This window comes from Doryrhamphus excisus, linkage group LG6, assembly GCF_037039965.1.
Source record: "Doryrhamphus excisus strain RoL-2023G ecotype Guam linkage group LG6, RoL_Dexc_Guam_v1.1, whole genome shotgun sequence".
Lineage (NCBI taxonomy): Eukaryota > Metazoa > Chordata > Actinopteri > Syngnathiformes > Syngnathidae > Doryrhamphus > Doryrhamphus excisus.
The window spans coordinates 21,145,613-21,173,175 of NC_136362.1; the positions used below are offsets into that span (position 1 = coordinate 21,145,613).

The 27,563-nt window shown below is 40.5% G+C and overlaps 3 protein-coding genes across 3 annotated transcripts; 2 read left to right on the forward strand and 1 right to left on the reverse strand.

Moving 5' to 3' along the window:
• Window positions 1–873: 873 nt before the first annotated feature.
• Window positions 874–2,504, reverse strand: rps28 (ribosomal protein S28). The gene is made up of 4 exons (XM_058067795.2): window positions 2,413–2,504; window positions 2,034–2,081; window positions 1,130–1,252; window positions 874–996 (listed from the first exon to the last, which is right to left on the reverse strand). The coding sequence occupies exons 1-3, from the start codon at window positions 2,449–2,451 to the stop codon at window positions 1,130–1,132; spliced, it is 210 nt and encodes a 69-aa protein (XP_057923778.1). The 5' UTR covers window positions 2,452–2,504; the 3' UTR covers window positions 874–996.
• Window positions 2,505–3,260: 756 nt separating this feature from the next.
• LOC131126467 (potassium voltage-gated channel subfamily V member 2) lies at window positions 3,261–8,856 on the forward strand. Its single transcript, XM_058069034.2, has 4 exons — window positions 3,261–3,991; window positions 4,088–4,721; window positions 5,473–5,598; window positions 7,436–8,856. The coding sequence occupies exons 1-4, from the start codon at window positions 3,465–3,467 to the stop codon at window positions 7,751–7,753; spliced, it is 1,605 nt and encodes a 534-aa protein (XP_057925017.2). The 5' UTR covers window positions 3,261–3,464; the 3' UTR covers window positions 7,754–8,856.
• Window positions 8,857–10,516: 1,660 nt separating this feature from the next.
• On the forward strand, window positions 10,517–12,986 carry insl3 (insulin-like 3 (Leydig cell)). Its single transcript, XM_078791640.1, has 2 exons — window positions 10,517–10,733; window positions 12,494–12,986. Exons 1-2 carry the CDS (start codon window positions 10,556–10,558, stop codon window positions 12,673–12,675), a joined length of 360 nt encoding a protein of 119 aa, XP_078647766.1. The 5' UTR covers window positions 10,517–10,555; the 3' UTR covers window positions 12,676–12,986.
• The last annotated feature ends 14,577 nt before the right edge of the window (window positions 12,987–27,563 follow it).

Consider the following 27,563-nt stretch of genomic DNA (forward strand, 5'->3'; position numbering starts at 1 on the left):
GGTGGACTCCAATTAAGCTGTAGAAAGATCTCAAGGATGATCAGTGGAAAAAAGATGCACCTGAGCTCAATTTTGAGCTTCATGGCAAAGGCTGTGAATACTTGTGTAAATGTGATTTTTTTGTTTTCTATTTTTAATAAATTCAAAACATGTCAAAAAACCCTTTTTTCACATTGTCATAATGGAGTATTTTGTGTAGAATTTTGATGTAAGAGATTAATTTAATTCAGTTTGGAATGAGGCTGTAACATGACAAAATGTAGAAAAAGTGAAGCGCTGTGAATACTTTCCGGATGCACTGTATGTATACGTTTACATTTGGTTGAAATGTAAAAATGAAAATTCCTGACAAAGTCAAGAAGCCTTGATGTGAAAAAAAAGTCTTGTTGCATTTGAAACTAAAACGGGTGGACTCTAACTTAACACTAGTGGAAGGTTAAATGGAATGTGCATTAGCAAACAAATGCTGACCTCTGCTGGGGAGGAGAAATTTACCTCAGAAAGCCATTTACGAGAGTGCCTAATCAGTTGCCATATTTTCATATATTGTAAAAATATATTGTGCACAGCTTTCATGAAATAGACATACATGCATTTGGGGCATTTAGACATATGACCTTGCAGCTACCCAAGTCTATTAATATTCTACTGACCCAAAGAAAGAACTATGATGATGTACTTGTAACAGGTGGGTGCTGGTCTCAGGTTAGATATTTAGCCACATTAGGTCCATCTTACTTTTATAGGCAGAACAAAATAAATACCATCTGACGAATTACTTCTAGAGTACTTTGTAATGGTTATTTGTATAATTGCAATGCATTTATAACTGGATTGCTTTAACACCTAAAATAAAGAGGCTTTCACGCCATCTTTTCTCAATGACCACATTTATTTGAAAAACATAAGCGAGATGTTAGCCCCTGGTGTGTGAAACAGGAGAGGCTGTATTTGGCGCCACATCATCCCGTCTGGACCACACGGCTTCAGGAGGCTCTGTTGAGACAGGAGAGCAGGCAGAACATCAAAACACTTCTAATGATGACTGAGACTAAAAACTGCTTAGTGTGTTTTACCAGAGTCCTAGCTTACCAATACAATATGCTTTTCAAGTTCACCAATATCTCACCTATCGCAACCTCCTGGCTTCTCTTTCAGACTCCAGGAGTGTCAGCACGTCGCCTTCTCTGACTGGGCCCTTCACGTTCCTGATGATGGAACGGTTGCTGTCATCCATGAACTCAACACGGACCTGCGAGGAATGAAGCACATTCAGTCTTCAGGTGTTTAGCCTCTGTTTCATTAACTTAGAGGTATCAATAATGAAATTAGCCACGAGGAAGACGCTGCACACAAACTGCACAAAATGTGCATTCACATCGAAAAAGGCTTCAATGAGACAACATTCATGGCGAGACCTCCAATTTTGCTCCAGCAAACGTATACGCTGGTACAAAACTACAACATCAGAACTTATCAATTAACGCTGATTTTTACACTGACAACAGATTAAAATGTGAGGTCAACAGTAACCTTTATTATATGCTAGGACTACGTTATGCTAGCCATAGCATTTCAGTATGTGGAATCAAACTATGGAATGGATTGAGTAAGGAACTCAAACAATGCACAACGATGAGCCAATTGAAGAAACAATACAAGCAGTTGATGTTTGCTAAATACAAGGATGAAGAGTCTTGAACCAGTCATGATGTGCTATATATATCACTATATTGACACTTACTATGGTACCCATTATGGCATTGGATGCTCATATCACCTCCTACTTCAGTACGAGGTGCATTATTAAAAAAAAAACAACAAACTATTATGGAAAGCAGGAAGTGAACAAATGTAACAGTTACTGATTGTAAAAGTACCAGATGGAGGGGTAGGATTTAATAAGCTTTGCTTCTTCCTACTCCTTTTGGACATGTGGAACTGATTATGGGATACACTCAATTGGAATCTGATGCATGTTCAAATGAAATAAAACCATATTAATAAGCATTTTAGCATCACCGTGATCATACCTGTGTACATTGCCCCTGGGAGCCAGTTCTTCCCAGCACTCTGGTAACCTGTAAGTACATCATAAACATTATATTTACAACATACGTACACATTTCGTACATCATAAACATTATATTCACAACACACATACATATTCTTTAGATTGTGGGTGGAGAAAAAAATACAAACATGTTGAAATCGCTAGCTTAGCATTTGACGCTAGCACGAACGGTCGAGGCCTCGACGATGGAAATCCCGAGCCGAGAAATACCGCTAAATAATCCCACCCAATAGCCGTATATAACTGCAATATTTTGGTCCCACTTGAAACATTAGCTTCGCTTATATATATTTCTTCACGTCAAATTGGACTATCGTGTGTTCATTGCATTTTCTTACTCTTGCGAGCTTGATCGGCTGCACGCGGCTGGCGTCCATGTCGGTAGGTTAGACCGGAAAGGACGTCATATGGCACGCGGAAGTACTATAACTTAATGATGACGCTTCTGCGCATAGGCCGCATGGCGCCCGGAGCTGTACGTCAACGTCGCCGTCATATTGGATGGGTCAAGGCTGCGCTGTAAATGAATACAAGTCAATGTACTTACTTCATAAAGCGCCTTTATACATAGAAATTTAAGTCGATTCTTCTTATGCATCCACACACGCACCAATATACAAGGGAAACAGTTAGGCACCAAAAACAATCTATTTTTGAATTAATTTAAAGCGCAGTATTGATCCATATAATAGGCAAAGTTGAAGTATTGCAGCTGTGGACAAACCCATGCGGCATCTATTTACTGTATGTCTCTGCGTCTGCGTATTAATTATTGATTAAACTAAACTGAAATTTTCAATAGCATTTATGAGTTAATATAATGATAAAAAAACAAAAAAACATCAAGTGTTGTCAGACAAGTGTTGTCAGGATTATTGAAATATGGGAAGGTGTTCTGTCAAACTACATTTATTTTAAAACACATATCTAATTAACGTTGATTACATTTTTGGGTTCAAGAAAAAAACGTATGGCTGCAGAGCGTGTAAGTTGTTTTTATCATTAGCATGCACACGCAGTAAGTGGTTAGTAATGCATTACTATCATCCCAACACTCTCTCTGCTCTTACTCCTGGTCAGAAGTGGCAGCCTTATATCACAGCACTAATCCCTGTCAACAGTATTTTTAACTTGCGTTGGGCCCGAAAGAACAGCAATAGGATTAGAGAATCAGCGAGGCGGCTGAATCCCTAACTCATGCAGTTGATCTTCTTGCATGCCGGGAGACAAGCACTGCAGCTTTTTGAACTTCTAAGCACATTTTTCCATCTCGGAGGACAACATCCCATTTTAATGGAGATTCTGCTGAATATTTTTCCAATTCACTGATTTTCCCCGAAAGAGTGTTTTCTTTTTGTTGCCGGAAAGTCTCGAGTCAGGAGCCACCACGATGGAGAGTATAAAACCGAGGTTGAAAGTGCTGAAGAAGCGGCGCTCCAGTCTTTTTGCCACGATAAAACGGGAAATGAGTTTTTCGCATAGCATTGAGGAACAGGAGAGTGAATTCCCTTTTTCCCAAAGCAGTTCTATAAAGCTGTGGACATCCATGGATAACCTGGACAGCCCTGGCAAACAGAAAAGGGAGAAAAAAGACGCACCAAACCCGAGGAAATCAAACATTGTTAACCTCAACGTGGGTGGAAAGGTCTTCCACATCCCCAAACATTTGGTCCTCAAACACCCCAAAACCAGGATAGGGGTCCTTGCCCTTTGTGAAGATCCGGTCAAGCGAATGACGCTCTGCGACGACTACAGCGTTCATAACGATGAATTCTTTTTTGACCGGGATCCCATGTTTTTCCATTATATCTTCCACTTTTACTGCAGCAACGTTTTGTGGGTGATGGACAGTCTCTGTCCTGTCAACTTTGAAGAAGAGATGTCTTTCTGGGGGCTGAAACTGAAGGACACGCCCAGGTGTGTTATTTATATTTTATATTTCTATATTATATTTATTGCATTCCACATTGTTTACTTCTACTTTGCAAAACATCTTCTTGCTCTTCTTCTTAGATGCTGTCGTATTCTGTTTGAAGAGAAAGTGGATGACATAAGAGACCAACTGAAGGTCAACCAGGAGCTCCTTGATGAGATTAAGCCTCACCAGGATGACGAGGGCTACAAGACCATGTTTCTTGGCAGCTTTCGAAAGCTTCTCTGGGACCTAATGGAGAACCCTTACTCTTCCATGTCAGCTAAAGCCTTTGCCGTGTTCTCCAGTCTCTTTGTGCTCATCTCCATCGTCTCCATGACGCTGAACACGGTGCCCGAGCTCAGGGACTACAAACTGGCCGGCAAAACCTACATGGAGTGGGTGGAAGTCGGCTCCATCCTCTTCTTCACCTTGGAGTACTTCTTGCGTTTGGTCACCACCTCCGACATCAAGCATTTTGTCAAAAGTGCCTTGAACTTCGTCGACGTGGTGGCCGTCATGCCATATTTCATCCAGATTATCTTTGAGACTTTTGTCATCGATTCAGAGGACTTCAGTGCGAAGGAAGATTTGAAGGCCATGTCAAGGGTCAGCAAAGTCAGCAAGGTGCTCAAAGTCGTCAAGCTGATGCGCATATTCCGTATCCTCAAACTTGCTCGTCACTCCACAGGCATGAGGGCCTTTGGCTTCACCATCCGTCAATGTTCTGAGCAGGTAGGAAGAACTCAAAGGAAATAGAAATGTTTAACAAACATGAGAACAAACGTTGCTGGAGGATAATTGTCCTCCAAAACATTGGGTATCATTCCTTAACAGGAAGTTTAACATCCAGCGAGCGACACTATCTGTGAGCATGCATCATTTCTCGCTGAAAAATGACCTCTGACGACGGTTGGGCGAAGGCTCGCTGTACCTCGAGTGGTAGTTTTGTACCCAGTTGGGAAAAACTGGACAGGAAAGAGGAACCCTTGTCAGTCAAAATGATCAACTTTGTTTACATTTATCGCTCGATTAATCCATTTATGGATTATCGTGACAGGCTTAGTCACTTATCAGTTCATGTCCTCTTTGACATGAGGATTGAAAAGGAAGCTTTTCTTTATTGTTCTCCAGCTGCAGTACCTCATGTGTGTCTGATTATGCTAAATAGCTAAATATCAACTGTACACAGTAAATATTTGTACATCAAATGGGATGTCAATGTCAGAAAGAGTAAATAAGGGGTACAATTTACATGTAAACAGTCCATGCAGCTATTATTAAATTCAAAAAGTCAAATACACCAGTGGGTAAAAAACAGCTTATTTGCACACCGAATACAAGGCAATGTTCCGCTAAAGGTACGATTATTTACTACTTTCTGCACAGGCTGCAGTAGTGACAAAGCAGAAGAAATACTGTATATTCTTGCCGTACAGTATATGCAGACCCAGATTTCAACCTACAACTTTCTGTCAACTCTTAGGTGTGTTGTCTGTTTCTCTTCATCGCCATGGGCATCTTCACCTTCTCGGCTCTTATGCACTCAGTGGAGGTGGACCAGCCTGGAACGCCATTCAGCAGCATCCCGGATGCCTGGTGGTGGGCAGCGGTGAGGAAGACAAACTTGTTAACTGGTCCCCATCTTGCATGACTGACTCCCAATCCAATCCGCTTTATTTATATAGCACATTTTATAAACAGAGTTTCCAAAGTGCTGCACAGACTAGTAAAATAAAAAGTAAAAATAAAATACAATCAATAAAGGTACAAATTGAATTTAATCCAAAACTAAAAGATCAAATAAGAAATAAAATAGTAAATTAGATATTAAAATATTAAAAACTAGAAGCAAAGCAATAAAAGTATAAAAAAATAAAACCAATTAAAATAAAAAGACACAGGACCATACGACTCACTCCGAGTTAAAAGCCAGAGAATAAAAGTGGCTTTTAAGACGAGACTTAAAGCTTTCAATATTGGGGGCTTTTTTTACTTGGGAGGGGAGAGAGTTCCAAAACTTGAGTCCAACCACACAGAAGGCTCGGTCTCCCTGGTCTTAAGTCTCTTGCAACAGTCTTGCAGTAGTCTTATGTCTAAATTAAGCATAAAATGGCTAATACAAATACAAATATAAGGCATTGAAAAGATGCATTCAAAGATGACGACATAGTATTTTACACTCGCCACTAGGTGTCAGTATTGTTCTGTAATGCGACGCACCATCACCGGCCCTGATTACTGGAACAACAAGTTTTTATTGCGGCTTTGAATGATCTCCCAATAAGCACAATGACCCCTAACCCTAACTCATAAAAACAGGCTACTGTCCACCACTCACCTTGCTCCCCTAGGGTACACATTTATAGCAACATTATAGAGTCTTACTCATGTCTAAAATGGCTTATTCACTCGACTCTATTGGGTAATATGAGTGTAAAGATGACTATAAGGCTGTTAGTTCATGTCTGGGAGGCTTTAATATATTATATATATATATAAATATATATCTAATATATATCTAATATTCCATTCCCATATAAGGAATCCTACTATCCTAGTGGAAATTTGCTTATCATGGTCAGACAGGAACTAATTAACTGTGATAGATGAGGGATTACCCTTATTATAAATTACAAAGTCATGTACACAAATCCTTAGAAGATAACTAGGAAGAAAATAAACATACTGCAGTGACAAGCGGTGAAATAATTCTAACCATTTTTTAAAAACATTTTCTTCAGTAAAAATTGCTGAATTTACACATTTCCTGATCAAATACAAGGCAAAAAACAAAGGTTTCATGGAGGGCATCCACTATCTGGAACTTGCCTCACCATCCATCCCTAAATGTTCTCAATTGCATTAAGATCAGGCAAACATGCAGGATACTCCAAAATACTGCCGTTTGACACCCCTGTACAAAGCTCTATTATTCCACTGAAGGAAAAAGCACCCCAGATCATGGCGGCACCATGTAGAAGACATCTCAAGTAGGAGCATGAGGACTTTGAAGCCATCAGGACCATGAAGGTTACATTTTTTCATCAGAGAATAACACAGTTATTCCCAAATTTGGTGCTCTCGTGCAGATCCCAAATGAGCAATTTTGTGGCTTTATAGGAGACGAGGCCTTTGAAGACCTTTTTTGTTCTTACACAACCTTCATTTCGGACAAGCGTCTTGACCAACCGGATCCTTTCTGCATTGACAGAAAATAACGTTAAAGAGTTTTACTTTTAAAGGTTGTGGTCTTGAACGTTTTGTCAGCAGATGAACAACAACAACAACAAATCACATAAACCGCCTGTTGCTTTTTCTACATCCAAAATGCTGCTACCATCCTTATTCTCTTTCAGTTAAGGCTGGTGGTGGCAGTGTGTTGAATCCACTCTAATATGGGATGGAAATAAACGATGACCAAATCTAACTTGTCCTCCTTCGTCCAGGTGAGCATCTCCACCGTTGGCTACGGAGACGTGGTCCCCATCTCCTACCTGGGTCGCTGCGTAGCCTTTCTCTGCATCTCATTCGGGATCATCCTCAACGGCATGCCCATCTCCATTCTTTTCAACAAGTTTTCCGACTACTACGCCAAGCTGAAGGAACAAGAATACACCTTTTCAAACACGGAGCGCACCTTCCAGCTTCAGAAACGTCTGCGGAACAAGTGCGACAGCTGCTTCCAGCCACAAATTGAGGACTCCGATGATGAGATCCACTATCGGCCCAGTGGAAGGCAAACTATTTTTGAAGGGGAAGAGTAAAAAGAGATTGGAAACTCGCTCACCTTAAATGGCCTTATCACACTTGGGTCTAGATTGTGTAGGACCCCATCTGCTACCTACTGAACTAATTGGATGTATTATGAACAGGACAAGACAGCCAATGGACCTCCGAGCTTTTAGATGTGAATTGCATTGGAACAATAGAGGTGATGATATGCAAACTCATGCACAACATTATCAGCTGCTTAAATGTTTGCAAATTGTAAAGCGAAACGGACTGTCAGCGTTTTATTTACAGGAGTAAAGATGGATATGGATGTGCTCCGTGACTTGTACAGTGTCATGTCATGTTTCCTGGTCAATGTGACACGTACCTGAAGTTAGCAGGGTATGTGACTGCGTCGAGGGCCGTCAAGTCCAACAGTGTAATTTTCCTTGTCAAGGATTACCTGGCTTTGCACTTGTGCCTCCTTCCTGGCCAGACAAGGACAAAGCGTAATCATGTGATTTGCTATTCTGGACAGCACACATAATGGGTGTGATTATAAGGTTGGTTATTTTGTGTGTGTGTGTGTGGTCGGATAAAGCACTCAGCTTGAAGACAGCATTTTTCAGTGATACTGAACTAATGAGGCAGATGACACGCGGCGTGTTAGCAGTTAGCAGTTGGCATAATCCCAACGTGCACCATATTCTTTATCTGGAGGTGCCAAAAGTGAGTCAGGCCAACACCTTGCAGCGTGTTGTTGGCTGCGTTACTTCCTCTTATATGTTCATAAAGCACACAATCTACAACATACCTTCCATTTTCCACAAGGCCTTTTTGTATTACATTGTGTGGGAATGATTGTTATCACCTCAACTGAGGTAGGAAAAAAAAAACGACTGCACCGCTTGCTTCAACCAGCAGAGGCGCTGATGATTCAGCCTCAAATAGTTTGAGACTTCCACTCAGGTCCTTGACCCCGATGCAAGTTGGCTATAATGCTAAAACGTGAAAAGAAAAGACTTAAATTGCATGAGTTCTGTGGGAATCTGTAGTGATCGTTGTTTTTGTGTATCAAACTTTTGTGGTCCTCCAGATGACATTGTTTTTCTTTTTTTTTGTTTCCATACACAACTGTGATTCAATTACAACATGAATCTATACAATTAAATAAGTTGCATATTATTTATAATCTTTTTGCACAAAGTGGTGCCTTAGGTGAGCCCCATCGGTGCCTACAAAAAAAAACAAATGTCATAGTTTTTACTGCGGCACCCAATTTATATGGTTCACAAATGACAAAGAAACACTATATAAATACTCTCACCACAAAATACAAATCCTGTAAATAAGGAAATAACACTGGATAACACAAGAAAAGAAGGCAGACGTGCAGGAAATGTAGGCAAAATAAGGCAAAAATTGTAGTTTATCAGAGCATAAAGTTTGTCTACAAGCAACCAGTTCTATGTGAAAGCACATTCCTATACATTTATTTTATGACATCAAATAATTTGTTTTATTTGCAGAAATCTCTCTCTTGGAAGTCGACAATGCATGCATGTATAGAAATCTCATGAACGGTAGTGGTGGTGTATAAGAGACCAGCCAAAAAGCGTCGTTCATATACTACATCAGGGTTGACCAGGGTTTTTACATGACAATTTTGCTCTTATTTTCTAAACAGATATGAACATGCATTGTGTTCTGCATCCTTATAGTGTACTAGAGTGATCAGTCAGTATTATTGTATTTACTACTGCTACCAGTAGAGGGTGAAGACGTCTGGCTCAGTATGTGTGGCCAGCCATAACAGGCTTTTTTGGCTGAGGGAGAACCCGCCCATTGTGTTCACTATTGTCAATCAATGTCACATTGAACTCCACATTACACCACTTTTTTATTCATCTTGGAAGAAGGGAGACAACTGACTACAGGTGTGACACTTAACAGGATAAGCAGCAAGAAAATCGTTAGATTTACTGTACAGTGTATAGAAATCGGGCTGGTGGTTAGCGCGTAGGCCACACAGCTAGGAGACCCGAGTTCGATTCCGTTCTTGGCCATCTCTGTGTGGAGTTTGCATGTTCTCCCCGTGCATGCGTGGGTTTTCCCCGGGTACTCCGGTTTCCACCCACATTCCAAAAACATGCTAGGTTAATTGGCCACTCCAAATTGTCCATAGGTATGAATGTGAGTGTGAATGGTTGTTTGTCTATATGTGCCCTGTGATTGGCTGGCCACCATTCCAGGGTGTACCCTGCCTCTCGACCGAAGACAGCTGGGATAGGCTCCAGCACCCCCGCGATCCTTGTGAGGATAAACGGTAGAAAATGAATGAATGTATGCAGATCTTGTTGTGCTGGTAATATTATTATTATTATTATCAGGTGACCGTCTCCATCCTTGACAAGCTCGTTGTGCCGTATCTCCCATTCATCAAGGGGTGTCAAGATAAGATGGTAAAAAAGTATGGTAAGTTCTAACACGCTTTCTGGCCAAGTACCCAAGTACCAGTACGTGCACCCTTGGCCCAAACACATTGATAAGGCTGCACCAGTGATTAAAAAAAGAAAAAAAGACCACCCAAGGAGTGATGCTTTTTGCATGGCATCTTATATCAGTTTCTAACTGAGGCCATTCCATCATTTTTTTGGCTGGAGCCTTGAAGAGTTTGCATCACTGTCAATCTTTCCGGATCAGAACATACCTTCCCTTGCACCAAGGCTGAATACATCTTTCAGACCCGGTGTGACCTCAGCATCAGTGCAGGTGGAGCACATACTGTATATATACAGTAAGGACCCCTCATCCATATTACACTGGTAAATCCTCGCCTGAAGAACAGTCCTGTCATGAAGTCTTTGCTGACGTTGGTGTTTGTGTGTGCAGTGTGTGCGGTGGAAGCGCAGGAGAGGATTAAGATATGTGGCAGAGAGCTGATACGTTTGGCTGTCTCCTCCTGTGGAAACCCCCGCTTGAGGAGGAGCGCTGTTGACGGAGGAGTGGAGCAGCATCAGTACGCTTCTTCCCGTAAGTTTTCCAGTCTCTGGTGCCTCCGTTTCATCGCGCTTGTGACTTTGAGATGACACACGGTCATTTTCATTTCATTCTGTTTGTTCTGCTGTTGTTGTTATTTCAATTGTCCAACTATTTCAACTTTCTTCTTATACATTTTCATCAATATTATGACTTTATCGTCATCATATTTTCACCTCATTCCCATAATATTACAACCTTTTCCCCAAACAAATTTTCCCAAAATTGAATACAGTATTTCAACTTTATGCTACCAAAATTACATTATTTTTCCTGATAATGTTCTGAGTCATTAAAATACGCCTTTTTAAATCTTAATATTTTGCCTTTATTCTTATCAAATCAAATCTGCTTTTTCAATTTCTGTTGTTTGTTTTTTATGTTTTCAAACTACTTCAACTTTGTTGTTGTTATTTTTTATTTTCTGTATTGCCATAATATTTTCACATCATTCCCATTTCCCATCCAACTTAATTTTTCCAAAAATTACAACTTTACTTTGTTTTGTTTCTCATAATATTGCAACTTTATACAAATTATATAACTATTATACAAATTTTTCAGCCCTTTGTATTGAGTTGTGGGCTCCTATAGAGCAGCGACACACGATAACCATCACACAAAGCTTTCTAGTGCTTCTAGAATCTGCACCTATTCAGTTGTATTCGTTTGGATTTGTTTGATAGTAGGCACGCCCACTCCGCTGTGGTTGGTCACAGTCGCGAGCGCTTAAATGGACTTCCCGTTTGTGCTGCTAGCTGTGAACAGTGTAGGAGTTGACAATAAACGGCGATATAGCTTTTAAAAATGTCGGCTTTTACCATACAAACGTATGTGTTGGATTCCGAATCCAATCCGGAAGTAAAAACGGGACAGTCCAAAGTTTCTCCGAAGACTTCTCTCAATGGTAAGTAGCTTTAGCATTTTAGCATTAGGATTCCTACGGCATCAGTAACGTCTAATGTGGCCACTAATTGTGATGGGAAACTGCTATTAGCAACCCCGCTAACCCCTGTATGCACACTCTATAATGCTACACAGACAAGCGTTTTTGCTCCATGGCTTACACAAAATAAACACAGTGAGGACCCTGATAAATTGGTACTAACTGCTTGCTCTTCTGACTCTTCCACACGACCAAGTAACGTTGGAAAGGCGTCAGGCTTCAGCAAGTTTGTCAGTTAGTCCAGCCTAATATTGGCACATGTTCACTAAACAGTCCAGTGTGAAATTGACAGATTAAAATGCATTTCCTTTGCTGGTAGGGAATCAGGAACTCCGACCACTTGTGCCTGATGGTGGCGTCGTTAGGAATTGTAAACAAATGTGACTTTCCCATAAGAGCCATTGCTAAATAAACAGGGGAAGTAAACAGTAAACAGTAAACAGGGGAGCAGAGCTTATCTGGCTTACAGCCACATCCCATATAAGGAAGTCCGCTCCTCTGTGACATCACAAAGAGGCAGTTTTACCAGCCATGCCAAACGTCTTTCAGGGCTCACTTCCAAATGTGCAAACCTCATTATCTGAAACTTTGGCATCGTTTAACACGAGAATCAAAACTGCTCATCAAAAACACAATAGGTCCCCTCATAAAATAACCTTATTTCAACTTTTGTTATTTTTCCTAATAATATGAAGATGTTTTTCTCTGTTTTTGTTTTTTTTGCAGGCCAGTAAAAAAACAAGTGTTGGCTACACTTTGAACACCATTGATGTAAAAGAAATGAACCATTTAATGTCTCTCTTGTTAGGGGCTGACCCTGATGGTGATGTTTACACAAAGGAGCCAGAGACAGCTCACAGGCCATCGGTCGTCTCCTCATCAGTACTTCGCTACTTTGCGTCCGCTCGCCTCAGACGAGCTGTTGGCAAAATATCTGATATTTGCTGTGAGAATGGATGCAGCATGAAGGAGCTGATCCAGTTCTGCTAGACGCTGGCAGGACCATGACAGACTTGGGTTCACATGAAATAAATCAGGTCTGTGACAAGTGACAAGTGGGCTCATCATTTAGATCATAAATAACGATTCATTTGAACACAGTTGCTGTAGGCTTAACTCCATTAAACTGAGACTGTTATTACTGCTTGTATTGATACGGTATATTTATTCTTCTATCCACCATTGTTCTACTCAAGTACTGATTAGGAACAATAAAATCTATCATTGTATTTCATTTTTTGTCCTATATGTTTGTGCTCTAACTTTCTCTCACATACAAAAATATTATAAATATGTATATATATTATAGAAATAATTTGGAATATTCTAAATATATATTATAAATATAAATATGTGCCAATTCTTTCCTCACTTTAACAAAGATTGCTATTTTCCAACCGCAATGGTACAGACTCCATGCAAGTACTCTATAACATGGGTCTCAAACACGTGGCCCGCGGGCCAAATGTGTCCCGCAGAACGCTAGTTTAGGCCCCCGTCTTGATATGAAAGTTTAATGTTAGTGTAACCCGCGCAAGTTTGATATGGATGCTGTATGGTATCATGTACCCAGAAAAAATTATTACGTTTGATTAATGTTCATGTTAAAGGTTAAATAACTGTTAATAGTTATCCTCCCTATCCGTGTGGAAGTGGTAAGTTTTTGGCTATTTAAGTTTAAAGGAAATAACTTGAAGGCTACCGTTTAGGTCGCTAGCTCTCTAGTTTGCAAGTTAGCATGTGTCTCAAGACCCTGCAGTTGCGCAATATGTTGTAAATAAAAAGAGTATAAATGTGACTATAGTCGTGTTTTGTCATGTCTACAGGGCTCTAATAATGCTTTGTTCATTTTAATCTGAAAAAAATAATTTGTCTACCCACCAACTATATGTGGTTTCTTAAGTTTTTATTATTTGCCCTTTTATTATTATATTTATTTATTTATTACTGATGGATTGATTTTCTTTATTCTTGATTTGTTTACTTATTTTTCATCTTATTTTGTGCAGAAAAATAAAAATTAAGATATTTGAGAACAGTGGAATGTTTTATCAGAGCTTTTATTGTAGAAAATCGGAACCAAAGCACTGAAAAAGTTTGTATATTTTTCCGTTTTTAATAATGCGTTTTTGTTTTTTTTGGAAAACCTGATGCGGCCCAGCCTCGCCCAGACCCTAGCTCCAGTGGCCCCCAGGTAAATTGAGTTTGAGACCCCTGCTCTATGACCTGAGCATAAAAATATGCTGAATAAATATATGACTTGATTTCAAAATCAATGACAAAAGCAACTCGCACTAAATTGCTTTTTCATGCAGCCCACTTCATACTTTCACTTCATACTTTTCCTGATAAAAATGTCAGAAAACCGTATTTACTGATATAGTGCAACACGTGTCTGCACTTTTACCCACAATCCAGTGCAAATGAAGAGAGAGAGTAGGCTGCAGTTTCCTTATCAACCAGCAGAGAGAGCCACATATCTTATGATGGAATTATAACAGCACGATTTGACGGATGGTAATGACATAAGTTAGGTCATTGGAGTTTTTGACTGTAAAGGCCCCCACTCCACATGGGGGCTCCTTGGCACCCACCCATCCTCCCTCAGCGCCAACATGAGCTGACAAACACGTGACTTCATGGGGCCTCTTTGATGCTAGACTCTCTCTGTCTCTTGACCAGAGGGAAAAATATAAATAAAACAATAAAAATGGACTTTTTCTTTGTCTTTGTGTCCCCTTTCAGTGAAGAGGAAAAGCAGCAGGAGATAATAGCAGCTTCACAGAGGGGCCAGTGGAGCTCAGACACATGCACATAAACACATGGCAGGGAAGTGTGTGGTGGACTAGTGGGTGTCAATTTGCATGCAAATGAAATGGCTCTCGGGGCTCTCTTTCCTACACGCATCAAGGCTAAAGATGCTAGATTTGCTGTATGTGCTTCTTATTTTGACACACGGCACATACGTGTTTGCACACATGTCAACTGGGAAACCTCGTCTGTGTGTGCGTGTGTGTTTAAAAGACAAACCCCCACCATGGATGTGTGTTTTATTTTGTAACCAGTGGGCATGGCTGCGTGTGGGCCGGAGTAAGGACACATACTGACACGTCCGTGTGTGTGTTGTTAACATTTCTTCAGGCTTACGTCAGTGGAACGCAAACTGTCAGATGTTGTTTGTTGCTGCATACATATGTATTGTAGTCCTTAAACACAATGTAGTATCTGCTGTATGTAACTATACTCAGCAGATAGTACACTTGCTCACATATACAGTGATGTAAACAGTGTGCATGTTTGTCACTTAAATGTATTATATCATCAAAAATTAATTTTTTTAAAATTTAAATTTAATTAGTCAATGACAACTGAACATAAAATGCAGTTTTTAAGTGAAACTTTTTATTATTAACCCTAATCAGGGGTCTCAAACTCAATTTACTTGGGGGCCACTGGAGCTCAAGTCTGGGTGAGACTGGGCCGCATCAGGTTTCCCCCCCCCCAAAAAAAACGCATTTATTAAAAACAAAAAAATTAAAAAAACATCGCTTTGGTACGAATTTTCTACAAGAAAAGCTCTGATAAAACATTCCACTGTTCTCAAATATTCATTCATTCATTTTCTACCGCTTTTCCTCACGAGGGTCGCGGGGGTGCTGGAGCCTATCCCAGCTGTCTTGGGGCGAGAGGCGGGGTACACCCTGGACTGGTCGCCAGCCAATCACAGGGCACATATAGACAAACAACCATTCACACTCACATTCATACCTATGGACAATTTGGAGTGGCCAATTAACCTAGCATGTTTTTGGAATGTGGGAGGAAACCGGAGTACCCGGAGAAAACCCACGCATGCACGGGGAGAACATGCAAACTCCACACAGAGATGGCCGAGGGTGGGAATTGAACCCTGGTCTCCTAGCTGTGAGGTCTGTGCGCTAACCACTAGACTGCCATTCTCAAATATCTTACTTTTTATTTTTCTACACAAAATAAGATGAAAAATAAATCAAAAACAAAAACAAATCAAGAATAAAAAAAATCACTCAATCAGTAATAAATAAATATAATCAAAATAATAAAAAGGCAAATAATAAAAACTTAAGAAACCACATATAGTTGGTGGGTAGACAAATAATTTTTTTCAGATTAAAATGAACAAAGCATTATTAGAGCCCTGTAGACATGACAAAACACGACTATAGTCACATTTATACTCTTTTTATTTACAACATATTGCGCAACTGCAGGGTCTTGAGACACATGCTAACTCGCAAACAAGAGAGCTAGCGACCTAAACGGTAGCCTTCAAGTTATTTCCTTTAAACTTAAATAGCCAAAAACTTACCACTTCCCCACGGATAGGGAGGATAACTATTAACAGTTATTTAACCTTTAACATGAACATTAATCAAACGTAATAATTTTTTCTGGGTACATGATACCATACAGCATCCATATCAAACTTGCGCGGGCCGCGCTAACATTAAACTTTCATATCAAGGCGGGGGCCTCAAACTAGTGTCCTGCGGGCCACATTTGGCCTGAGGGCCGTGTGTTTGAGACCCCTGCCTTAGATGCATGAGTGACTGGACCCTACACTCTTCCCTAAGTGGGTCAAAAATGACCCATATTAGAATCAATGTGTTTTTAAGCCATTTTTGCCATTTTGGTTAGGAATAATACTATAGCATACTTGACTATGCCAATACTATAGTATTCCAGATTGACAGTATCTCAGACAGGTGTAATACCTATACTGCTGACACTAGCCAGCTAGTGTCAGCTATTTATAAAGTAGGCTAATTTGTTGATAATACTAACGGTCATGAAGGACACACACACAATATCATATGAAGATAATACTTACATGTATTAGCACTTGATGTGTAAAATAATCTTCCTGAGGGGTGACACGTGTGGTCTACAGTTAATTTATTCCTGACAGCCAAAGTTGATAAGAATCAAAGGTTCCTATTGGATTCCATAGAAAATGCATGCGGGTCATTTTTGACCAACTTATGGAAGGTTGGGGTAGTAACACAAAAACAAAAATTTCTTAAAATGTATAAAAGGTAAGTTAAAAACGTGAATGGTATGATCACAAAAACATGTTTTTTGAGGAATACCTGGAATATGAAATGATAAAAAAATTTCATTACGAAGATATTTCAAGAAAACATTTTTGGCCCACTTATGCATCTAAGGGTTAAGAAAGATAATAACTGGTTGGGCCACTCTTAGCAGCAACAACTGCAATCAAGCGTTTGTGATAACTTGCAATGAGTCCCTTACATCACTGTAGAGCCATTTTGGCCCACTCATCTTTGCCGAATTGTTGTCATTCAGCCACATTGGAGGGTTTTGAACGTTTTTAAGGTCATGCCACAGCGTCTCATTAGGATCCAGGTCAGGACCTTGACTAGGCCACTCCAAAGTCTTCATTTAGTTTTTCTTCAGCCATTCAGAGGTGGACTTGCTGGTGTGTTTTGGATCATTGTCCCGCTGCAGAACCCAACAGCAAATGTAATGGGACACACACCTCACAACAAGTTCAACTTCTGTCTCTTCAGACCACACAGTATTTCCCCAAAGATGTTTGCGGTTCGAGCCTTAATGTTTTTTTTGTACAACAGTGGTTTTCATCTTGGAACTCTGCCATGCAGGCCGTTTTTGCCCAGTGTCTTTCTTATGGTGGAGTCATTAACACTGACCTTAACTGACGCAAGCGAGGTCTGCAGTTCTTTGGATATTCTTGTGGGGTCTTTTGTGACCTCTCAGATGAGTCGTCACTGCAGTCTTGGCGTCATTTTGATCGGCCGGCCTCTCCTGGGACGTTCACCTCTGTTCCATGTTTTTGCCATTTGTGGTTAATGGCTCTGGCTGTGGTTTGCTGGAGTCCCAAAGCTTCAGATATGTCTTTATAACCTTTTCTATACTGACAGAGCCCAATTAATATCACTTATATTTTAACAATGGAAGGAAATCACCTTTTCCACGGGCCATGTTGGTTTATAATAATAATATAATAATAATTTTGTCCTTTAATATATATATATATATATATATATATTAAAGGACACAATTATTTGTCCTTAAAATAAAATTATACATATATATAAATTAAAATAAATAATAAATATGTAATAATAAATAAATACGTATATACGTATACACACATAATTTTCTGCTGTTTGTATCTGCACCATTTGCCATCCCCTAATATGACATGACTTTTTTTTTTAACTGTTCGCCAACAGCCTGACTAGAGTGACAGCTTCAGGAGCATGCTGGTGTGATCACATGATCCCACGGGAGGAAGCGGAGGAAGACGAGCCACCAAAGAGGGCTTTCTTGTCTTGCGGTGTCCTCTGATCTTCCCATCTACCTGACTGCATGACTGGGAGCTGCGACCAGCTATCTTTAGCTTTGATAGCACAAAGTACCAAAAATAAACACGTACTTCCTATAAAAAAAAAAATGCGGTAATGCAGTGTAATGGAGTGAGTGATATATGATAACTTTTGATATGTGTGGCCGCATACTGATAGATCGACTAAGACTACTTTCAACAATGATTTCTACTCTTTTATTATATCGTTAGGAGTAGCTACACAATAAATGAATGAATGAATAAATGATCTCAATAATTTTGCCAGCGTCAATACAGTGCCATATGCACGCGTGTCTTTTTTTCTCATCTCCCACCGCCAAACAGGCAGGAAGAGAGTTCACTCTGTGCATAGAACAATGGCATGAACGGTGTCATTGTACTTTTACAATGTCAACTTTTACATGTCATCCTAAGCCCGGCCAAAGTGCCGTAAATTCAGTTGATGTCAGTTAATTCAGTCACTTTTGCATCCACTCGGTCTTTCCAGCCTTAGTTTGAAGCCCGTTCAGCGCCCTGCACATACACAGAGGCATTAACTATCACTTTGTCACAACCCAGAGGCCACAGCGAGGTGCTGAAGCTGAACTAATAGAGCTGAGCTGGTACATGACAGTGTGGCGGCGGCAGCTGCTGAAGCGACTGCAGGCTACTGTGCAGACAGACCGTCTCAGTGTACCACTTTAGAACTGAGAATCTATTCTGTACTATACTTTTGTTACTTCGACTGCTAATGCATTTGTTGCATTCATTTTGGCTCAGTTTGATTGCATGAAATCGTCATTTTCCAATAGGACATGATGCCAGGGTCAAAGTGTCACAGTGTGTACAGTTATGAATTAATAAGCACATGTTGCTTTGGCATGAACTTGACTGTATGTTTGTAAATGCCATTCATGGTTGACTATAGTGTATTATTAGTCAAAATTATGTATGATTCAAAGACAACGGGATATGCAGTATTTTGGCCACTTGGAGTCAGTAGTGTTTCATTGTTGAGACATGATGACGATTAAATTACCATCACACATGTAGTCAGCCATGGCATGTCCGACATGGTCGAGTGAAAATAAGTTTTCCTCCTATTTAGTGTGGAAGTGGTATGTTTTTGGCTTATTTGTCCTCCCCCCCAGTCTGTTTTAAACCTTTTCTTAAGTTCAGAATACAGTAAATAAATTGTAGGCTAATTAATAAGTCGGCACGGCGGACTAGTGGTTAGGAGACCAGGGTTCAATTCCACCCTCGGCCATCTCTGTGTGGAGTTTGCATGTTCTCCCCGTGCATGCGTGGGTTTTCTCCGGGTACTCTGGTTTCCTCCCACATTCCAAAAACATGCTAGGTTAATTGGCCACTCCAAATTGTCCATAGGTATGAATGTGAGTGTGAATGGTTGTTTGTCTATATGTGCCCTGTGATTGGCTGGCCACCAGTCCAGCCGAAGACAGCTGGGATAGGCTCCAGCACCCCTGCGGCCCTCGTGAGGAAAAAGCGGTAGAAAATGAATGAATGAATAATTAATAAGTACTCTAGCTTGCTAATGTTTGAAGCCATGGTCGTCTCTTGTGTCCCTGCTGATGACGATCCTGTAGCCTGTGCATTGCAGTTGAGCAATTTGATGTAAACAAAGAAGAATGGAAGTGTAAAGCTGACTATGGGGGTGTTATTTCATGTCTACAGAGCTCTAATAAAGGTAAAGATTGTATTTAGAAAGTTTTCTATATGCCATTTTATCCTACTTCACAGAAATTCACTTATTGTGGTGAGTTCTTCGTGATAAGCGAGGTATGATTATTTTTGTTCAGAAAAAAATGTTGCTAAAAAAACTTTAATAATCACAAAAACATAATTATGAAGCAAACGTTTGATAATAATGGCAGCAAAAATGCTGAGCAGACCTCTTGTGAGGAGGTCCATCAGAATCCCCACTTGCATTTTTTGTCAGCAGTCACTCCATTGTGGTATCAAATCAACTGTCATGCTGACCACTGTGCTCTTCCTCGTCATAAACCCAAGCTCAAGAGAAACACCTCCTGTATTTTATCTGTATGCCCTTCCTAGACCCCCCCCCCATCCCTCTGTCCCTCTCCATCCATCCATCTCCCTTACTCTTTTTGCTCCAGCTGTCCTTCCATGCATAATTACGTTTCACCCTCCCTCACTTCCTCTTCCTAGCTTGGGAATCTTTTATTTCCCTCCTTCCCACACCTGACGCCTCACTCCTCTCCTGTCATCGACATTGGGGGTGTGCCAGGCTTGTCTTGTTAAATGATAATGTTAAAATGCTAAATCACACCGCCGCCACTGTCGCCGCCTCACTCCCACCTCATGCGGCGAAGGGTCTCTGGTTTCACTTTGCGCTGTCATCCTATCCAGTGCTACTCATCAATACCAAATGCAGAGGCTTCATCAGCCATGCAGCATTAGACGTGCGACGTGTGTGTGTGTGTTTGGTGGAGGGGGGGGGGCACCAGGTTAATGAGCACAGGAATGATCACACTTGATGTGTGCGCTGGGCTTTCAGTGTCACCGCTACACTATCAGTACGCAATAAGGTAACATCAAAATCAATTTATGTGGTATGAAGTCAGTCAGCCCTCTGCAGGCTTCATTTAGCATATGACTATATGCTCACCTGATGAGGCACATTAAAATACATGAGTACATGTTTCAACAGTATGAAAGGCAGCCCACTCATCACTAGTTTGCTCACAAGTGGTTGCCTTCTTAGCTTATTCTGCCTTATTACAAAGACGAAGTGTCCTCATAAACTAATGCATCTGGAGCGTTTCATCCAATCATTTCATCATTACGTTAACTTCCACTGCATGGCATCAACCACAGATAGAGAATGACAAAAAGTTCCACTCCTATTCCGTGCGGAAGTGGTAAGTTTGTGGCTTCTTACCCTGTACTTCTTCCCCCACTCAGTTTCAAACCTTGTTTAAAGCGATGGTTGAAACTCAAACATCTGAATTTAGCATAGCACAACATTGTAACAACATTATACATATACCTATACAACATATAGGTCAGAAAGGTGGAAAAAGCATAATAGGTTCTTAATTGTAACTTAATATAACAGTCTGAGTCACTTTGTCATCTTAAATAGAACACTGAATTCATCACACAGTGACTTAACATGCAAAAGGTATACCTAATAAATATACCAATACAATTTTAAAATTGAAAAAAAACCATTAAGTTTTCCCATAATGCATTGCATCTGAGCAACACATTCATTGGGGCTATTCAGTGATGTCTTCCTCCCTGTGTGCTCCTTCAGGGGGACAGAGACAGCATTGCAGTGCAATCCACCATTTTCTGTTCCGCTTGTCCTCTAATGAATTGCTACGCTCAGACGAAATGCTTTATGGGAAAATTCAAATGTTTTTTTTTTAATTTTAAAATTGGTATATTTATTAGGTATACCTTTTGCATGTTAAGTCACTGTGTGATGAATTCAGTGACTGTTATATGAAGTTATGACCTCCTACAATTAATGAACTGGCTGGTTGTGCGTGTCACAATATGGTAATGGTAATGGTTTTGTAACTGGTACATTTGCTCACTTCCTGCTTTCCATAATACAGTTTAAGGTTGTTTTTTTTAAAAAACAAAGTACGAGGTGATATGACCATACAATGACATTATGTGTACCATTTCTTGTTTCTTGAATTGACTCATCGTTGTGCATTGTTTGATTTCCTTACTCAATCCATTCCATAGTTTGATTCCACATACTGAAATGCTATGGCTAGCATAACGTAGTCCTAGCATAGAAGTGTTTCAAATGTACTTCTTCCCTGAGATCATATTTCTCCTCTCTTGTAGAGAAGTATTGGATGACATTTTTAGCTAATTGCTTATTTTTAGCCTTATGCATTATTTTAGCTGTTTGAAGATGAACTATATCAGCAAGTTGAAGTATTTGTGATTTTAGAAATAAGGAGTTAGTATGTTCTCTGTAGGCGGCATTATGAATTATCCTTACTGACCTTTTTTGCAGTACATTTAGCGAGTGAAGATTGCTTTTATAGTTATTAGCCCATATTTCCACACAATAAGTAAGATATGGTAGAACCACAGAGCAATAAAGAGTGTGGAGTGATTTCTGATTGAGAACAAATTTTGCTTTGTTCAATACTGAAATATTTCTGGCCACCTTATGTACATGTAATGTATGTCATTTTAAGTCATGCATATATGTACAAAATCCAATGGGAATTCTTTTTTTCTTTTTAATATTGTTGCCACCGGTAGAAAGAAAATTTGCAAATGTATGAAAGCTATACTACAGTAAACCTCGGATATACCGGACTCGGATATATGGAAATTCGCTCACAACGGATAGATAAAAAAGAACCAAATTCTGCAAATTCATTGCATATATCGGATTTTTTCTAACGGATTTTGCCTATTTTGGGCAAAATCTCCAGTCCCGTTCCAATGCATTTGCATTAAATTTCCCTCGCATAGTATATCGGATGGCCGCATCGTGGCGCTCTGATTCGCCGAATCGTGACAGGCCGCTATACGACGTCATTTGCAGCGTTGCCTGCGCGTCCAGGTACATTGGAAACATAGTCAAGGAAGTGCCTTTTTATAACGGATAAAATCCGATTTACGCATATACCGGACATAAATCCAATATATGCGTAAAACTGACATTTTCTGGTATACGCATATAACGGATTTCACTTATATCGGACAAAACCAGTGGGAACAATTGAATCCGATATATCCGAGGTTTACTGTATCATTGTAGTCAAGACATAGCTGTGCTAGACTCTAACACAGCTTCATTCTTTGAATGAATGAATTAATTTTTACACTCTAACAGTTAGAGTATAAAAATTAATTCATTCATTCATTTTCTACCATTTATCCTCATGAGGGTCGTGGGCGTGCTGGAGCTTATCCCAGCTGTCTTGGGGCGAGAGGCGGGGTACACCCTGGACTGGTGGCCAGCCAATCACAGGGCACATATAGACAAACAACCATAAAATATCTGTGACAAAGTGAATGAGTTAGAACTCATCACTTGTCCCTTGTGTTGTTGTATTCAGGATGTCATTGTTTGTGGAGTTATGTCACTGATAATAGTGCTGTGTTAATCCAGGCTAAATTGGTAGTCGAACAGGTGTACTGAGTTTGTCTTACCTGGGGATATTTACCAGGGGAGTCACCTGCAGGAATGTTTGGGGAGGAGCCGCCATGAGTCTCTGGGTTTTGTAGGTTTGGTGATGTCATTAGTGACATCATCAGACCATACCATGTACTGAGGATGGGGGAGGGGGTTGTAAAGTTGGATGGATATTTAATCTTGGGTTCGGGTAGGGAAATATGTGTATGGGTTCATGCTTTATGGAGATTAGTAGTAGCAGTGGGGTCGCATCAGATGATGGTGTTGAAATCCAGTTTTAAGAGATTCATGATTAGATGTGTTTTGTAGACTCACCCATGGACGAAAGTGGGACATTCTAGGCAGATTGGGAGCCCTATAAGAGGAGCAGCTGAGGACGTAGGGGAAGGGGGCTGCAGTATTGGATTTCAGTGATGTGAGTGAATACCTTTTTTCCTTGTTGTTATTTTGGCAAGTCAGGTTATTCTTTTTTTCCCAAATTATTTTTTTGTATTTTTAGTGTTATCCGTAAGTTTTTCTGTCAAGCTAAATAAATGTGCCTAGACTGGGTGAACTGCAAGTCTGCCTCCTGAATTGTTTTGGCCTTCGGACACCGCATTACAACAATAGCATTCATTCATTCATTTTCTACCGCTTTTCCTCACAAGGGTTGTGGGGGGGCTGGAGCCTATCCCAGCTGTCTTCGGGCGAGAGGCAGGGTACACCCTGGACTGGTGGCCAGCCAATCACAGGGCACATATAGACAAACAACCATAAAATATCATATGTAAGCAAAATGAAAATCTGCATAAAGAAACTGCCTAGTACCTGGTGTTGTCAATGAAAATACATGAATAGCAGTGGAAAAAAAGTATTTGACTGGTATTGCATTTGAAGTCTTAATCAAACTGAAACATCCCTGGATGGACATAATGAGAAGAGTGACTTCAAACCAACAGATGGAACATTGTTTGGCAAAGAGAGCGACAGTATTCAGCATTGTCACCTCACAGCAAGAGCATTGTGGAAGGCTACCTGCTGGCTGGCCAAGGCTTTTGTGTGTGTAGGTGTGTGTGTGTGTGTGTTGTACCCCGCCTCTCGCCCCACGTCATCTGGGAGAGGCTCCAGCTACTTGCACCAATCAGCATTATAGATAATGACTAAACTCCTACCTGAGGAGCTAAAAAAGGAAGGATATTTGAAGTTTAACAAATTATAAAGCTATAAGCCAGTGCTTATTGAATATGTATACAGTAGACACTTCCTCCGTCACACATTTCCACTCACTGTACTTGAGCCAAGCCTAGAATGCCATCTAAGGCCATCTGTTGGGAAGATCCTTCATTATGCTAATGAGGTGTAGCCAATCTTTTTCTCTTTTCCAATTTACAATTGAGTATGACACCCTCTCTGCCACAGATGGATTTCAATATGAGTTTAATTGATATGAGCGTCTGTGGTAAATCCCTTGTCAAACAGACTAAATTACCACTGTGTGGCCTGACCCTTTGTTTAAAAAAAATGACACAAAATTGTGTTTTACTGAGCTAAATGCACTAAAAAAAGAAATGGTGAGGTTAATTAAAGTAATGGTGCAAACAAATCAAAGTGTAACCACACAGTGTTAAATAAATAATACAATGTGTGTGTGATCCTTCTGCACACTTCTGCTTAGTCTTCCTTGCAGGAACTTCAGTTAGCATCTAAAAAAAAGGACATGAAACATTGTCACATCTATTTGTTTGACAATATGTGTTAAGGAATCAACATATATAGTATTCATTACAAGTCATGGTGGTCCCATAGTAGTGGCCTTGAATCTGGAATTTACTTGAAAACAGCCTGCAGTGTCACAAGATCTCATGTAATTAAAATATGACTACATTTCTCATTCAGACAATAATTGTCTCACAGTCATAAATAAAATAAATGAATCACACAAAAAATGAAAAAGTATCTAATTTTGCCGACCTCCATATCAGCACCGAGACGTTTCATATAGAACAACGGAGTGAGACCTCTTGTCAGTCTTAGAATCGCTTTGTCTCTGTGGGTGGAGGCGGGGCTGCTAGAATACGCACACAGCAGTGCTGTAAGGGAGCATTGCAAGTCCTGTCTCGTGTCAATAACAATTAAGTAGTGGGACTGGAGGACACAACCGTTAGCAACACAAGCAACTAGTGATGTGAGCTACAGTGCTAGCATCACAACCACAGATTTATGACAAATTATTATGACATATTTGTCATAATATTAAGGTATGAAGTCTGAATCATGCATTCATTCATTCATTTCCTACCGCTTATCCTCACAAGGGGGTGCTGGAGCCTATCCCAGCTGTCTTCGGGGCAGGAGGCGGGGTCCACCCTGGACTGGTGGCCAGCCAATCACAGGGCACATATAGACAAACAACCATTCACACTCACATTCATACCTATGGACAATTTGGAGTGGCCAATTAACCTAGCATGTTTTTGGAATGTGGGAGGAAACCGGAGTACCCGGAGAAAACCCATACATACACGAGGAGAACATGCACAGAGGGTGGCTGAGGTTGGAATTGAACTCGGGTCTCTTAGCTGTGAGGCCTGCACGCTAACCACTTGGTCGCCGTGCAGCCCCTGAATTGAATCATTCCAATAAAAAACTACTGAGAGTTAATGAAGTAGTTTGGATATTTTTGACATGAAGTTGTATGACATCCCCATCGTCAGTGTAGTGCATCAACGGTGACTTGTCCCCACTTGGTCCCGTGAGCACAGTTCTGGTCAGAGTTCCTCAAAACATAGATTACTAAAACAACTTCAGTTCAAAAGAGGAAACATTTGCATGAAAAAATGCCTCTTGGAAAAAAACTCTGATCTTACAAATCGATCTGCGTTTTGAACATTGGCCTCCGCCAAGGCTGCGCTATGTCACAAATTCTGTTCGTAATTTTCATGGACACAATTTCTAGGGATCTCTTAGGTGCGCTTTGAAGCTACTGGGATGAGACTCAGCACTCAGCATTTGAATTTGAAGCCATGGTTCTCATCGGGAAAAGGTTTGGGAATGAGATCCTGCCTCAGGTAGAGGAATTAAAGTTATGTGCTCATTGTCTGTACATTTCTTATTCTGTGCAACTGCTAAATAACCTGCCACGGGGCCAAAGTAAGTTGTGTGTGCCATCAATTTGATAAAGAAGGTGAAAAACACTCTTGATTTTTTATTTTTGGGTGTTCAGAACAGATTGATTGGATTTATATTATTTCCTATGGAAAAATGTGTTTTTTGTCAGAACCTCTGTAATGAATTAATCCAAAAAAACAAGGTACCGCTGTTGTTGGGATTCAAGTCTTCATTTCAATCATCACATTTATTTGCATGTGGATAACACGTGGTGGCTTTCAGGATTGGGCAAAGCTGAGAGAGAAGCTCTTAAGATGTCATTTGACGCATTTAGGCTGAGTTATTCTGCATTCAACTACCCCATTCATTGCCCCCCCACCCCCCCACATGTACAGGGATTGTGTTCTCAAGCTAACAAAACAACAACAGGTATCGTATAAAAGTCGGAAATCCTCCCACAGCTGTGGAATTACAATTACGATCCACTGCAGGTGATGATGAAGAGAGGAGTGCTGTAAAATTCAATTGTGGGTTTATGGAGATGAATGAAGATGGGGAATCTTTGTCCATCATGGCTTTCTTTCTATAACGCATACATTCACACTCGGAGTCAGCATTACGGGAGAATCCACCCACAATTACACAGTGTCCTGCTCCCAACTGTATAAGAGTTTTTTTTTCTTCCAGAGGCCTGGATTTGGTCTCAGTGGGCAGCACTTCACTTGCTGAGTGTGCAGCCTTGCTTGCCTTGGTGGGGGGAGGCCTCCTCTGTCGAGGTATTATCCACTCCCATCAAATATTCATCAGCTGCTGGGAGACTCGTGACGACAAGTCAATTTGATAGGCTAACGACGTGCCGAGGTGGTCGGTGTTGTGTGCTCATGCAGGTGTGTGATGCCACGTTAACAAGGCTTCCCGAGGACACACATGGAACGGCATATGTGTGCAGCATGGGGGGGGGGGGTGGGGGGTCACCAGGATGAATGCATACTTTATGTATACTTTCTGTGGGTTTATTTATAACCCACTCGCCCCACATTGTGTTATGCTACTAAAGTATACCAAGGGTGTGTTTATGACATGTGATGACAGCTCATGTAACAACACACGTGTGCACCGAGCTTCCACTCTAAATGGATGTTCTAATGCGCTCTCGTCGGCAACGTGATTGATAATACAGAGGACATCCACTTCACCAATTTCACACTGTCTCAATCCAATAATTGGACACAAGTCAGCGCAAGAATGATGCATTTC